A 12121-nucleotide genomic window follows, 5' to 3' on the forward strand; every position below is an offset into this window, starting at 1 on the left:
CTTTATAACAAGTCTTACTTGATCCACCAAATTTTTATTATAAACTCCTTATTGACTGAATTTGTTTTTAATATCCTTGGGTCTACTGTGGAACTTAGCCCAGTACTTTACACATAGAAAATGGTAAAATATTTAATACAGTTGCTCTCAAGCATTCCATGTATGATGTTATGATGTATATGCTATAGCTGAATTCAGAAATTAATAGACTTTTTCGATAGATAATAAGTTTCTATTCTGTTTTTCAAGAATGCTTCCTTACATATTTTAGAGAAATTGACATGCTAGGATAATATCAAGAAATTCATATTTCTAATTAATGTGCTTACTCTTAAAATTAGAAATATCAAATGCGCTGTTCAAAGTAAAATTGAACTAACAAAAAACAGACGTTTGTATGGGCTCTTATCTTACTGGTTATTTTTCACTACCCTAGAAGATAGGAGCTTTTAAAAATAATAATGAAAAAGATTAATCTTTTCTTCCAATTTTACATTAAACAAATATAAAATATTCTAACAAGCCATTTTTCCTATTATGTTGATAATTCTGGGTTTTATTGAAAAGGTTGGTGTTTTGATCTCAGATTAAAGGAAGTTTAGAGGACATAGGGATGAAATGTACAACAATGGGAGCTTGCAAGGTAAGAAATAGTTCTCCACTTGAATATCCTCGGGCAGAAAATGCAGAGCCTGGAGGCTCAGCCTATGCTACTGTGTCCACCTGCACACTCACCTTCAGAGGAGAGGGTCAGACAAGGTAGGCCTTGGCAGCCAGCCTTCAGAAACCCTAGACGGGCGTCAGGAGTCAGAAAAAGCCTCTCTTAAAAGATTAAGGGTGGGAGGGGAGTTCATGTTTGGGAGCTCATGTACACCCGTGGCGGATTCATGTCAATGTATGCCAAAACCAATACAGTATTGTAAAAGTAAAATAAAGTAAAAATAAAAATTAAAAAAAAAAAGATTAAGGGTTTTATCAGAGGACTTACAATGTATTTAGTTGCCTTTAAGCTAGAACTCTTTAGTTCTTCATCTGTTCGTTCTTTGTTGCTGATAGATAGTTGATTTACAACATTGTGTTACTTTCAGGTATATAGCATAGTGGTTCAGTATTTTTGCAGATTATATCCTATTATAGGTTATTATAAGATAGTGGGTGTAATTCCCAGATTCTGCCAAGACACATAATCAGTGACTCTAAAAAAAATCCTGTTTGGGTGTACTTGTACAAAAGTGTTTCCATCATTATGTGAATATTGTTAGAAAACAGAAGCTATATTACCCAGGATACTTTCATTTTCTCCATAGTTATTGTAAAGCAAAGAGCCCAATTTATTATGCAGGTGTCATAATATGATTAGCTTTGACACCTGAAAGATTTTGCTCCGTTTGTTCCCTTTAGAACAGATATTTTAAAATCTGTATTTACTTTATTTGGCTCTGTGGGTTTATCTATAAACTGTTCTAACCCATTTAAAACTCACCAGGGTACAAATCTAAAATAAAATAAGTAATATAAAAATACTGTTATTCACCATAGTTTAAATGAGTAATAGAATTTTCTAATGTGTTCAAGTAGAAATTTTGGATTCTTGCTTATGGAGAATAGGTCTGGAAGCTACATAAACTTTTGGTTAAGAATGCTTCAGGTGTAAGCCTAGTGATTTTCTTTAAAGATAGTTCAGTGTGTCTTCTTTCTTAGTCCTCCTCACAACTCACTGTCTTCCCATCACATATCAACCTACCGGATTTGAAACTTAGATTCTAAATAGAAATGTAAAAATACGGCACAAGGTGTTTTCCATTTTATTAGTGGCAAATCAACCTCTTCTTTTTCCTCAAGATCGGAAGAGAAATCTTCCTTTAAAAGATTTTTTCGATGATGCTAAATTTCCTTTTAGTCAATAACCAAAAATTCTTGCATATAAAGTACTTCCTCAGAACTCCAGGTTAGTGCACAGGACAGAAGCCTAGTTAATTGATATAGAGTAAACCTTCTGTACCATGGGTCCCTCATCCACAGATTTTCAGTTCAGTTCAGTCATTTAGTTGTGTCTGACTCTATGCGACCCCATGGACTGTAGCCTGCCAGGTTTCTCTGTCTATGGGATTTTCCGGGAAGAATACTGGAGTGAGTTGCTGTTTCCTACTCCAGGGGATCTTCCTGACCCAGGGATTGAACCCACGTTTCTTGCATCTCTTGCACTGGCAGGCAGATTATTTACCTGGGAAGCTATTCTAATGTACGCCAAAGCTTGAGCCCACTGCACAGTAGAAATGCCTCTAGGAAACTAAAGTTTAACAGTGTACTTTTGTCTTATTTGAGGGTTGAGATGTTTATTTTTTAAACAGCCATATGAAGAATGACTTTTTATTTCTTTTAAATCTACTCTTTTGGCATTATATTGCTTTTTGTAACAGGGGTCTCTTATATATTTCTCTTATCGTCAAGTTCTACAAAAAACTTTATCTCCCCTGATGAACTGGTAAATTCACTATATTTGTATATCTTATGTTATTGTTTGCCTTTTTCACCTTTGCTGCCAGAATGTGTAGATAGAGCTCAATTTCATACTCCATTTTAGCAATTATTCTTAGCCTCCTTTTTCTAGGTGATTATCAGCCCCTTATTCCCATTTCATGTTTGTTCTTTTAATGAAATGGCTTTTCTGTGGCCATATTCAAGGATAATTTTCAATACGGCCGTCATGGCTCTCATACAAGTATAATATGAACATGTGTCAAAGACCTTTTGTAACTTGTGAAGGATTTTACAGCTAGCTCAAAGGAACCAAAGGACAAACACATATAGACAGCTGATAAATGTGAGAATGGATTTACTGATAGATGCAGAACTAGTCAGTATCCATGGGCAGTAACACGATGATTAGAATCATCTCTCAGGAGACAGGACAAGGCATCGATTGTGTCTCTATAGGACAGCCTTCATTTGCAGTTTTAATGGCTGAGAATCATTTGATTACTGTCAGTTTTCTATAACTTTAGAGTTGTAAAATAATCCAGTCAGAGCCAGTGGAAGGCATATGACCCCTATAGATTGCAGTAATCCTGTGAGACTCTAGAACAATGCCAGCATTCCACTGAAAGAACACCTAGCAGTCTATCTGCTCACTGCAATCTTTCATAGTTTTTCCTGACAGCAAGGTAACGGGCAAAGAAATGAGTGCTTATATAGGAGCTTGAAACGGAGAAAGAGGATCTTCGGTAGATGAGAAAGGAGATATCCTGTTACTGTCTTCTCATTCTCTGTCATGAGTTGTCTGGCCTTGAAGGAGTCTCCATGTCCAGGAGTGAATTCCTGGGGATGGGAGGGAAAGATGGCTTTGCCATGGAGAAGCGGGACGGGGGCTGGGAAAGATTTCTTGCTGTATTTGACAAGCTACTGCAGTGGGTGGATCTCATCCAGTAAAACAAGAGTATTTATTACCATGTCATCTGATTTACTTCCTTATTTTTTGGTCTTTCTGTTAACCCTAATTTTTAGCAAAGTCTTTTAGGCTGGCTTCAGGTAGGTAGCATGGGACTTTAAGAAAAAGCCCTGTTTACCCTAATTTATAGAACTACGTGGGAAGCAGGCCCTTCAAGGCCATTGGGGTTGTGATGGTAATTAATGAGCACCCCACTGCGAACCCCCAGTGACCTCATGGTCACTTTTCTTTATCAGGAAGTCTCATCTCTACATTGCTTCTCTTAGAGAATCTGGAGCCTTGTTGTTAGCTTAGTAAAGTGCTTTTCTTTCTTACCTTATTATTTTTTTTTTACTTGTTAGCTTTTTAAAATTCACAGTACTCGATGTTGTTTGTTTAGTCGCTCAGTTGTATCTGACTCTTTTGTGACCCCATGGACTGTAGCCCACCAGACTTCTTTGTCCCATGGATTTTCCAGGGAAGAATACTGGGATGGGTTGCCATTTTCCTCTGCAGGGGATCCTCCAGACCCAGGGATTGAACTTGCATCTCCTGCATTAGCAAGGAGGAGGATTCTTTTCCACTGAGCCACTGGAGAAGCCCAGCACTAGATGGGGTTTAACGAAATAGTTAATTAATTTTAATTAATTAGTTAATGAGTAAAGAGTGTTTGCATTAATTTGAATCAGTCTATTCATGTGTGGTCAGTCACATCCAACTCTTGGCAACCCCATATACTGTAGTCCACCAGGCCCTCTGTCCATGGGATTTTCTAGGCAAGGATACTGGAATGTGTTGCCATTTCCTTCTCCAGAGGATCTTCCTGACCCAGGGCTCAAACCCATGTCTCATACATCTCCTGCATTAGGAAGTGGAGTCTTTACCACTCAGGCTACCTGGGAAGCGGTGAGTGATGAATAAGGATTCAGAAACATAAGTTACAGATACCTTATATTAGAAGCTTAAGTCTCATTTCTCTGATTCCCTTTTCTATAATAGTTGACACAACATACAGAAAGGCCCAGCACTTGAAAAACTATATACATAAATGAGACGAATAAATTTGTGTACTAATCTTTGTGTTTTGGGGTATAAAAATTTACAGTTGCAAGATTAAGCAGATAATGAGTATCGATCAGCCTTTTGTGAGGCCACGGTTTTCACTGAACAGACTCAGCAGTGTTAGGTTCTGGTTCCACCTCGGCTGCTGTAGTGTGAATGTGAGAAACAGTTAAGCTCTGCAGTCTTAATCTATAAAACTCATTCTTTGAGCTAATCTTTATTGAATCATTGTTAAGTTATAGCACAACATGGTCCATGCCCTCAAAGAGCTAGACACACTTGTTAATAAATAAGCACAGCTGATATATTATAGGTACAGGGAATGACTTTACAGAGGAGGTAATGCTTAAATGGATTCTTCTGCAAAGAGGCGTCATCTCCAGGCAAAGCAAAATAAGGGCCAGAGAGGAAGGGAGGGAGAAAGGTTATTCAGGGGAGGGATCAGTGAGAGTACATGAGCACAGAGGCATGAGCAAGATGCCAGGATTTGAGTGTGTGAGCCTGGTGCACTGAGAAACAGAAGTAGGTAGCAACCAAATCTTGAAGAGTCTGGTTTTTAATCCTTAAATTAAAAAAGTTTGACTAAAAGGTCTCTAATGCTTTCTCTAGCTTGGATTCTGAGCTGAGATATTGTTAGTGAATGATAAGGAGTTGATATGTTCTGACTGGGCTTACCTTGTGACTCAGCTGGTAAAGAATCCGCCTGCAATGCAGGAGACCTGTGTTCAATCCCCGAGTTGGGAAGATCCCCTGGAGAAGGGAAAGGCTACCCAGTCCAGCATTCTGGCCTGGAGAATTCCATGGAGTGTATAGTCCGTTGGGATTCCAAAGAGCAACTTTGACTTTACTTCAAGTTCTGATTAATCTGCAGTTCCTGTATTCTGTAATGAGAGCCAGGTAATTTGGTTGACCGAGACTTTGTAACTTTCAGCCTTTGCAACCATTAAAGGATGGGAAATAGAGTGCAAATAACTTTGGTCACATCCCTCTCTTGTTGCTTCATCCTTAATGTTACTGTCTACATTTTTTCATTTCCTTCTCTTCTGGAAAATTTCAAATGTATAGAAAGTAAGCAATAGGATAATACAATTCCATTATCCAGATTTGACAATTACCAACATTCTTGTTTTGTTTATTCTTCTACTCATGTCCTCATTCAATTTTTATTGTCATTATTCTTACTGTTTCTAGGTGTCATTTTTGTACATTGAAATGTACAAATCTTATATGTAGATTTTTGACAAACAGATACACTTGTGTAATCCACATCTCATCTCAATACAAAACAATTGCATCTTCCTTTCAGATTTCCTTGCTCTCCTTTCCAGACTCTCCCTAGCCCCATACCTCCCTCCAGTTGAAAAGACAAAACAACCGTTTCCTTAATTTTTTATTTTGCCTTAGATTAGTTTTGCCTGTTTTAGAACTTACATGACGGCATCTCCTATAGGTACTCTTTTGTTCCTGTCTTCTTCCACTCACTTACTGTCTGTGAGATTCATCCACGTTGCTCCCTCCACCGCCAGCAAGCAGTTCCCTCCGTTGTGTTGCTTAGCATCATTCTATTGTTTGAATTTACTAGTTTGTCAGCCATTCTTTCGTATGTGTTACGCTTGTTTCCAGTCGTGTGCTATTGTGAATGAGGTTGCTAAGGACATCCTTATATACACTGTTTTGTAAAAATGTTTTCAGTTCTGTTGAAGCCCCTCTAGGAGTGAAATCACTCGGTGTATGTTTAACTTTATAAGAAACAGCCAGTTTTCCATAGTGGTTATACCAACACAGGCTTTCCAGGTGGCGCTAGAGGTAGAGAACAACTGGTGTACCAGTGCAGGAGACATAAGAGACACAGGTTCCATCCCTGGGTGGGGAAGATCCCTGGAGGAGGGCATGGCAATCTACTCCAGTATTCTTGCCTGGAGAATCCCATGGACAGAGGAGCCTGGCGGGCTACAGTCCATGGGGTCACAAAGAGTCAGACACAATTGAAGCAACTTAACACACATAACACGCTTGAGAGTGACACCTCCTCTGCATCCCTTCTGGCATTTGATGTTGTCTAATTTGGGGGCTTCTCTGGTAGCTCAGCTGGTAAAGAATCTGCGTGCAATGCAGGAGACCCCAGTTTGATTCCTGGGTCGGGAGAAGATGTAGACTACCCACTCCAGTATTCTTGGGCTTCCGTGGTGTCTCAGATGGTAAAGAATCCATCTGCAGTGTGGGAGACTTGGGTTCAATCCTTGGGTTGGGAAGATCCCCTGGAGGAGGGCATAGCAACCCACTCCAGTATTCTTGCCTGGAGAATCTCCATGGACAGAGGAGCCTGGCGGGCTACACTCCATGCATGGGGCCACAAAGAGTCAGACACCACTGAATAACTAAGCACAGCACAGCACATCTTTAATTTTAGCCATTCTTGTGCATATGTAGTGGTATCTCATTGTGGTTTTTATTTGCATTTCCATGATGCCTAATGATATTGAATGTTTTTATGTGCTTATTGATCATTTATATATTTTTTATCTGTTAACAGTCTATTATTCATTTTTAATTGGGTTGTCTTTATTACTGAGTTATAGTAATTCTTCATATATTCTGGATACAAATTCTTTGCCAGGTGTCTGTTTTGTGAATATTTTCTCCCACTCTGTGGTTTGCTTATTCAGTTTCTTAGCAGTGTCTTTGGATGATCAAAAGTTTTATTTGATTGAGTCTATTATCTAATCTTTATGGTTTATTACTTCCTATTTAAGAAATCTTTGCTTGCCCTCAGATTGAGACTATATGTCTCCTGTCTTTTCTTCTAAAAGCTTTATACCATTAGCTTTTATATTTCAGTCTGTGATCCATCCATCTTAAATGAACTTTTGTTTTATGGTGTGAAGTTGGGCTTTAATTCTTATTTTTTCCATATGGCCATCCAGTTCTAGCATCATTTGTTGAAGAGACTTTTTTTTTCCTATTGGATTGTTTTGGAACATTTGTTAAAAAGCAGCTGACCAAGTGTTGGGTCTGTTCCAGAGCTGTGTTCTCTTCCTTTGAGCTGTTTGTATATCCTTATTCCAGTAGTGCACTGTCTAGATTGCTTTTGTTTTATGATTAGTTTCGACTCCAGTAGTGTAAACAGTATAATTCTGTTGTTCTTTTTTAAAATTTTTGTGGCTATTCTAGATCCTCTGTCTTTCTACATAAACTAAAAGTCATCTTCTATATTTTTATTAAAAGGCTTGCTGGGATTATGAATTTTTTATAAATCATTTAGGGGAAAAATAGCTTTTTAATAAATCTTGAACCCATGAACGTGGTATCTTTTCCATTTATTTGGGCCATCTTTAATTTCTCTCAGCTGCATTTTAGGGTGGATGTTTTGCATACCTTTTGTTAAATGTGTTTCTAAGTATTTTGTTATTTGATGCTATTCTAAGTGAATTTTTTATTTGCAGTTTAAAAATTTTCTCTTGGTGGTATACAGAAATACAGTTGATTTTATACCCTAAGATACTGCTATACTTACCAATTTTTTAACACACATTTTTGAGCACCCTGAACTATCTTCCCTTCATGTTTTCATGTGACTTTTTAGACTTGAATGTCTATGTCTACCCCGTATCTGCCCCTAAAGAGGGCCAGTGTGAATGCAGTGGCATTTGTGAAATCTTCTGACACTTTCCCAGCTAGACTCAAAGAATTGCTTCCCTGAGAGTCTATTAGAGCACTTTCCACTTTTGGTTTTGAATGAGCCATTCTTTGAAGGCAAGCACTATGCTTTTCCTTCTTTTTTATCCCCATAATAGCTGGTATGGTGTCTTGGTTCACAGTTTAGGAATGTACCTTTTCAACATTTATCTCAGGACCCATAGGGAATTATGTAGCTCTGGTGGGAAACCCTTACAGGCAACTTCAGTCAGTTGGAAGCAAGCCCCAAAGTGTATCTTAAAAAGGGAAAACAGACTTTTTTCCAGAAACGCGTTCCTGTGTTCCTCCTATTTAAAGATCTGTTCAGTGGTGGATGATCTACTTACACTCCAAGCGACTTTGGCTTTTTTCTCCCAGTTTTGAACATTTGTGGATTGTTTCTTCTCACTTCCTTTTTGTTTTCCAGGTGGCTGACTGTGCTTGGGATGAAACAATAAAGATATATGATCCTGTTTGTCTTACCATGCTGGCTTGAGACAAACTTCTCCATTCAGAAACACAGGAGACTGACTGAAGAACTGCTCAGCAGGAAATAAATTATTGATACTATAGATTTCATGTTTTTATATACTATTCATATTTCAAAGTTTAAAAATTCATTTTGGAATCAATTTTGAGGCAGCTGATAAAGACTTTGGCTCACTATTTAAAGCCTGGTACATAAGCCATATTTCTTAAAATCTTAAAAATAATTAAAGTTATGGTGTATGGTGTATCTTATAGTATCTATTAAAATAGAACCTATTATAAAATGGATTAAAATATGGGAGCTCTGTAGATTATATTGATAGTGATATATTTCACTTTTAATTTGTCATTTTTGATTTAAAATATAATGACTGCTATTGATAAAAATCAAATAAACGGTATCTCTTGATCATTTATGATTTTATGACACCCCTACCAAGGTTACTTTTTCTAATACAGTATATATATATATAACACTATATAATATAGATACATCTATGGTTATAGTAACAGGGCTCTAATAACTGCAGATTTATTCAGCGATTATTTATTGAGCATCTACTACATGCTTGACACACAGGATGAAAGAGATTCTCTCAAGGACTGGTGTCCGTCATACATGAGAACATGGGAGCTTTCCTGGTGGCTCAGTGGTAAAGAATCCACCTGCCAATGCTGGAGACTCGGGTTCAGTCCCTGGTCCAGGAAGATCCCACATGCTGCAGAGCAACTAATCCACGTGCCACAACTTTTGAGCCTGTGCTCTAGAGCCTGGGAGCTACAGCTACTGAGCCCACATGCCTGGAGCCTGTACTCTGCAACAAGAGAAGCCACCACAATTAAAAAACCTGCACACAACTAGAGGGTACCCCCACTCACTACAACTTCAGAGAAAAGCCTGCACAGCAACAAGGATCCAGCAAGCCAAAAATAAATAAATAAAATTATTGGGAAAAAAAGATGCTGAGAGTTAAGAGCTTACCTGTGTTTTACTTTTATTCAAATATTTTTAGATATTATACCCATGACCCTATATTTCTCTCTTCCTATTTCTCTATAATTAGATTTTTGAAAAACTGGTCACTGGGCAAAAAGTCTTAGGTCCTACCAAGGTTTCAGGAAATTACCTTAAAGCTAAATAATGAAATACTTAGTTAATTCATAACTAATAATGAAATATCCTAATTAATGCCATAAACCCTCCTTACTAACTCCTTAGGTCTTGAAAAACCTTGAGGTGTGATGATCCATAAAAAATTAGGTTGAAAGAGAAAAAGTAGTAGAATAGACAACTTTGTTCAGGAAGGAGGGGATATATGTATACCTATGACTGATTCTCTTGCGACTCAGCTGGTAAAGAATCCATCTGCAATGTGAGAGAGCTAGGTTCCATCCCTGGGTTGGGAAGATCCCCTGGAGAAGGGAAAGGCTACCCATTCCAGTATTCTGGCCTGGAGAATTCTATGGACTGTATAGTCCATGGGATCCCAAAGAGTCAGACATGACTGAGCAACTTTCACTTTCACATTGCTGATTCATGTTGCAGTTTGACAGAAAACAACAAAATTCTGTAAAGCAATTTCCTTCAATTAAAAAATGAAGAAATTTTAAAAAATGTTACAAATGGCAAAAACTGTCGTTAAATTTTTAACAAGTTTTTGAGAATTTTTAAAGAGAAAAATACACTTGTAGTTATCACAACAAAAATAAAATATATGTATATTGTCTAATTTACCTATTTCCCAGTTTCTGCAGAGAAAGAAGACACCTTACAAGATACAAAGATTAAAAGAAAAGGAAACATAAAAGTGGAGCAAAGCGTGAGCTTGAAAATATGTTTTCTAAGATTAAGTTTTAGAAAGTTGCTACTGGAAGGATAAATGGGAAGTCCGGTTCAGTACAGGATGCAGTGGTTAAGGCCTGAGGGCAAGGACCTCATTCTGGCTTGGCCCTAGCACCATGCCTGGCACATAGAAAGAGTTCAGTGAATATCTGTCAAATGAATGAATGGTCTTACAGAAAGTATTAACTCTTTTTGGTTCTTAGACCAATCAGTGCTGTTTTTGAGAGGCCCCCCATAGAGAGGACACTGCTTCACATGACTGTCTTGTAAGATGCTCAAGGGCATCCTTAGAGCTGGCATGATGATGAGGTCACTTCTTAAACTGCTTTTGTGTTGCTTCCCTCCGTAAGAAAGACAAACTGTTGAACCAAGTGTATGCAGCTCAATAAAAGCAGGTTCACAGTTGGTATTCTCTGTATGGACAGAATTTATAATAGACCTAAAATACCTAACCCAGATCATGTTTACAATGAAAGGAAATGACTTATTTTCCTTTTAGAATGCAAGAGATTTTATTAAAATAATTTATCATGTATCATTTGAAACAGACACTGGTAATTAAAAAACTAATATCCCTCTCGATTCCCACGGCACCCCCCCCCCGCCACTCCCCGCTGTTTTGGGGATGTTAGAGCTGTTTAGAACACTACTTCATAATACTTAACCTCAGGTGCTTGAGGTCTATTAATCTGAAAGAGGGTGGAGGAACATTTATTCAGTGAGTTCCTTGAGCTAGGATTGTCAAGCTAGAGGGAAAGGAGCTGGATTCTATCCTGAAAGAGAATGCACAAGATTTTTAAATTCTTACTAATTCACAAACCAAGCAGCCTCTGGACTTTGAGAGGACAGCCAGTCCTTCCCTCTAGGTCGGGAAGATCAGAGTTTATCTCCTGGCGGCTGAGTTCTTGAGTTTCATCCCCATCTGCCTCTACCAAGTTCCTCCTGTACCTGCAGTGAGAGCTCAGCACTGAGGAGTGACTGCAGGAAAGGGGAACTCAGGTCACTGGGTATCTTCTGTGACCTGGGCATCACATGAGATGCTTTCTGTATCTTATTCCCTTTAATCTTTATGACATCCCTGCAAGGAAGCCCTCCCATTTTCCAGACACAGAAACGAAGGCTCTCAGGGGCCATAATTGCCAGAAGTATGGAGCTGGAATTTGAAATCAGCTATGACTGGATCTGGTCCTGCCACGTGGCTTTTTTCTTAGAAATAACAGAAACTGGCCCACTGAGAAACAGGAAGTTGTGTGACTCTCTGGTAACTAGATCCTCATCATTCCTAAGAGAATTGTTTCCAAGTCTAAACTGACAAGATTGTGTTTCCAAGTTTAAAGAGCTAAGAAACACCGTGGTCCTGGGGTGGCCCTGCTAAAGCATCTCTCATCTGGGAAGACTCAGGCTGAGGGTCAGCTGTCCCTTCTGCTTTTGGCAGTGAGCACTCTCTGTGTATCTTAGCTATAATTTGGCTCTTCCAGAAATGAACTCATTAATTTCTTACTTAATAGGCCTCTTGTTTGAAAGAGATAATCTACTTGTATGTTCTTGACTTCCATACTGACTACTCCCGAATCTCCTGCCTTCCCCACCTGGCTCTCCCAACTGAACCAAATTCATCTTGCTTA

The 12121-nt window shown here is 38.4% G+C and overlaps 1 protein-coding gene across 1 annotated transcript in view; it reads left to right on the forward strand.

Annotated features, from left to right (window-relative positions):
• The window catches only part of PEX7 (peroxisomal biogenesis factor 7), a 75930-nt gene extending 66868 nt beyond the window's left edge, over nt 1–9062 (forward strand). Inside the window, exon 10 of the mRNA XM_027972493.3 lies at nt 8592–9062. Coding sequence (XP_027828294.2) covers nt 8592–8660 — 69 coding nt within the window. The 3' untranslated portion in view covers nt 8661–9062. The remainder of the gene's footprint in view (nt 1–8591) is intronic.
• The last annotated feature ends 3059 nt before the right edge of the window (nt 9063–12121 follow it).

The sequence above is a fragment of the Ovis aries genome, chromosome 8 (genome assembly GCF_016772045.2).
Source record: "Ovis aries strain OAR_USU_Benz2616 breed Rambouillet chromosome 8, ARS-UI_Ramb_v3.0, whole genome shotgun sequence".
Taxonomy (NCBI): Eukaryota; Metazoa; Chordata; class Mammalia; order Artiodactyla; family Bovidae; genus Ovis; species Ovis aries.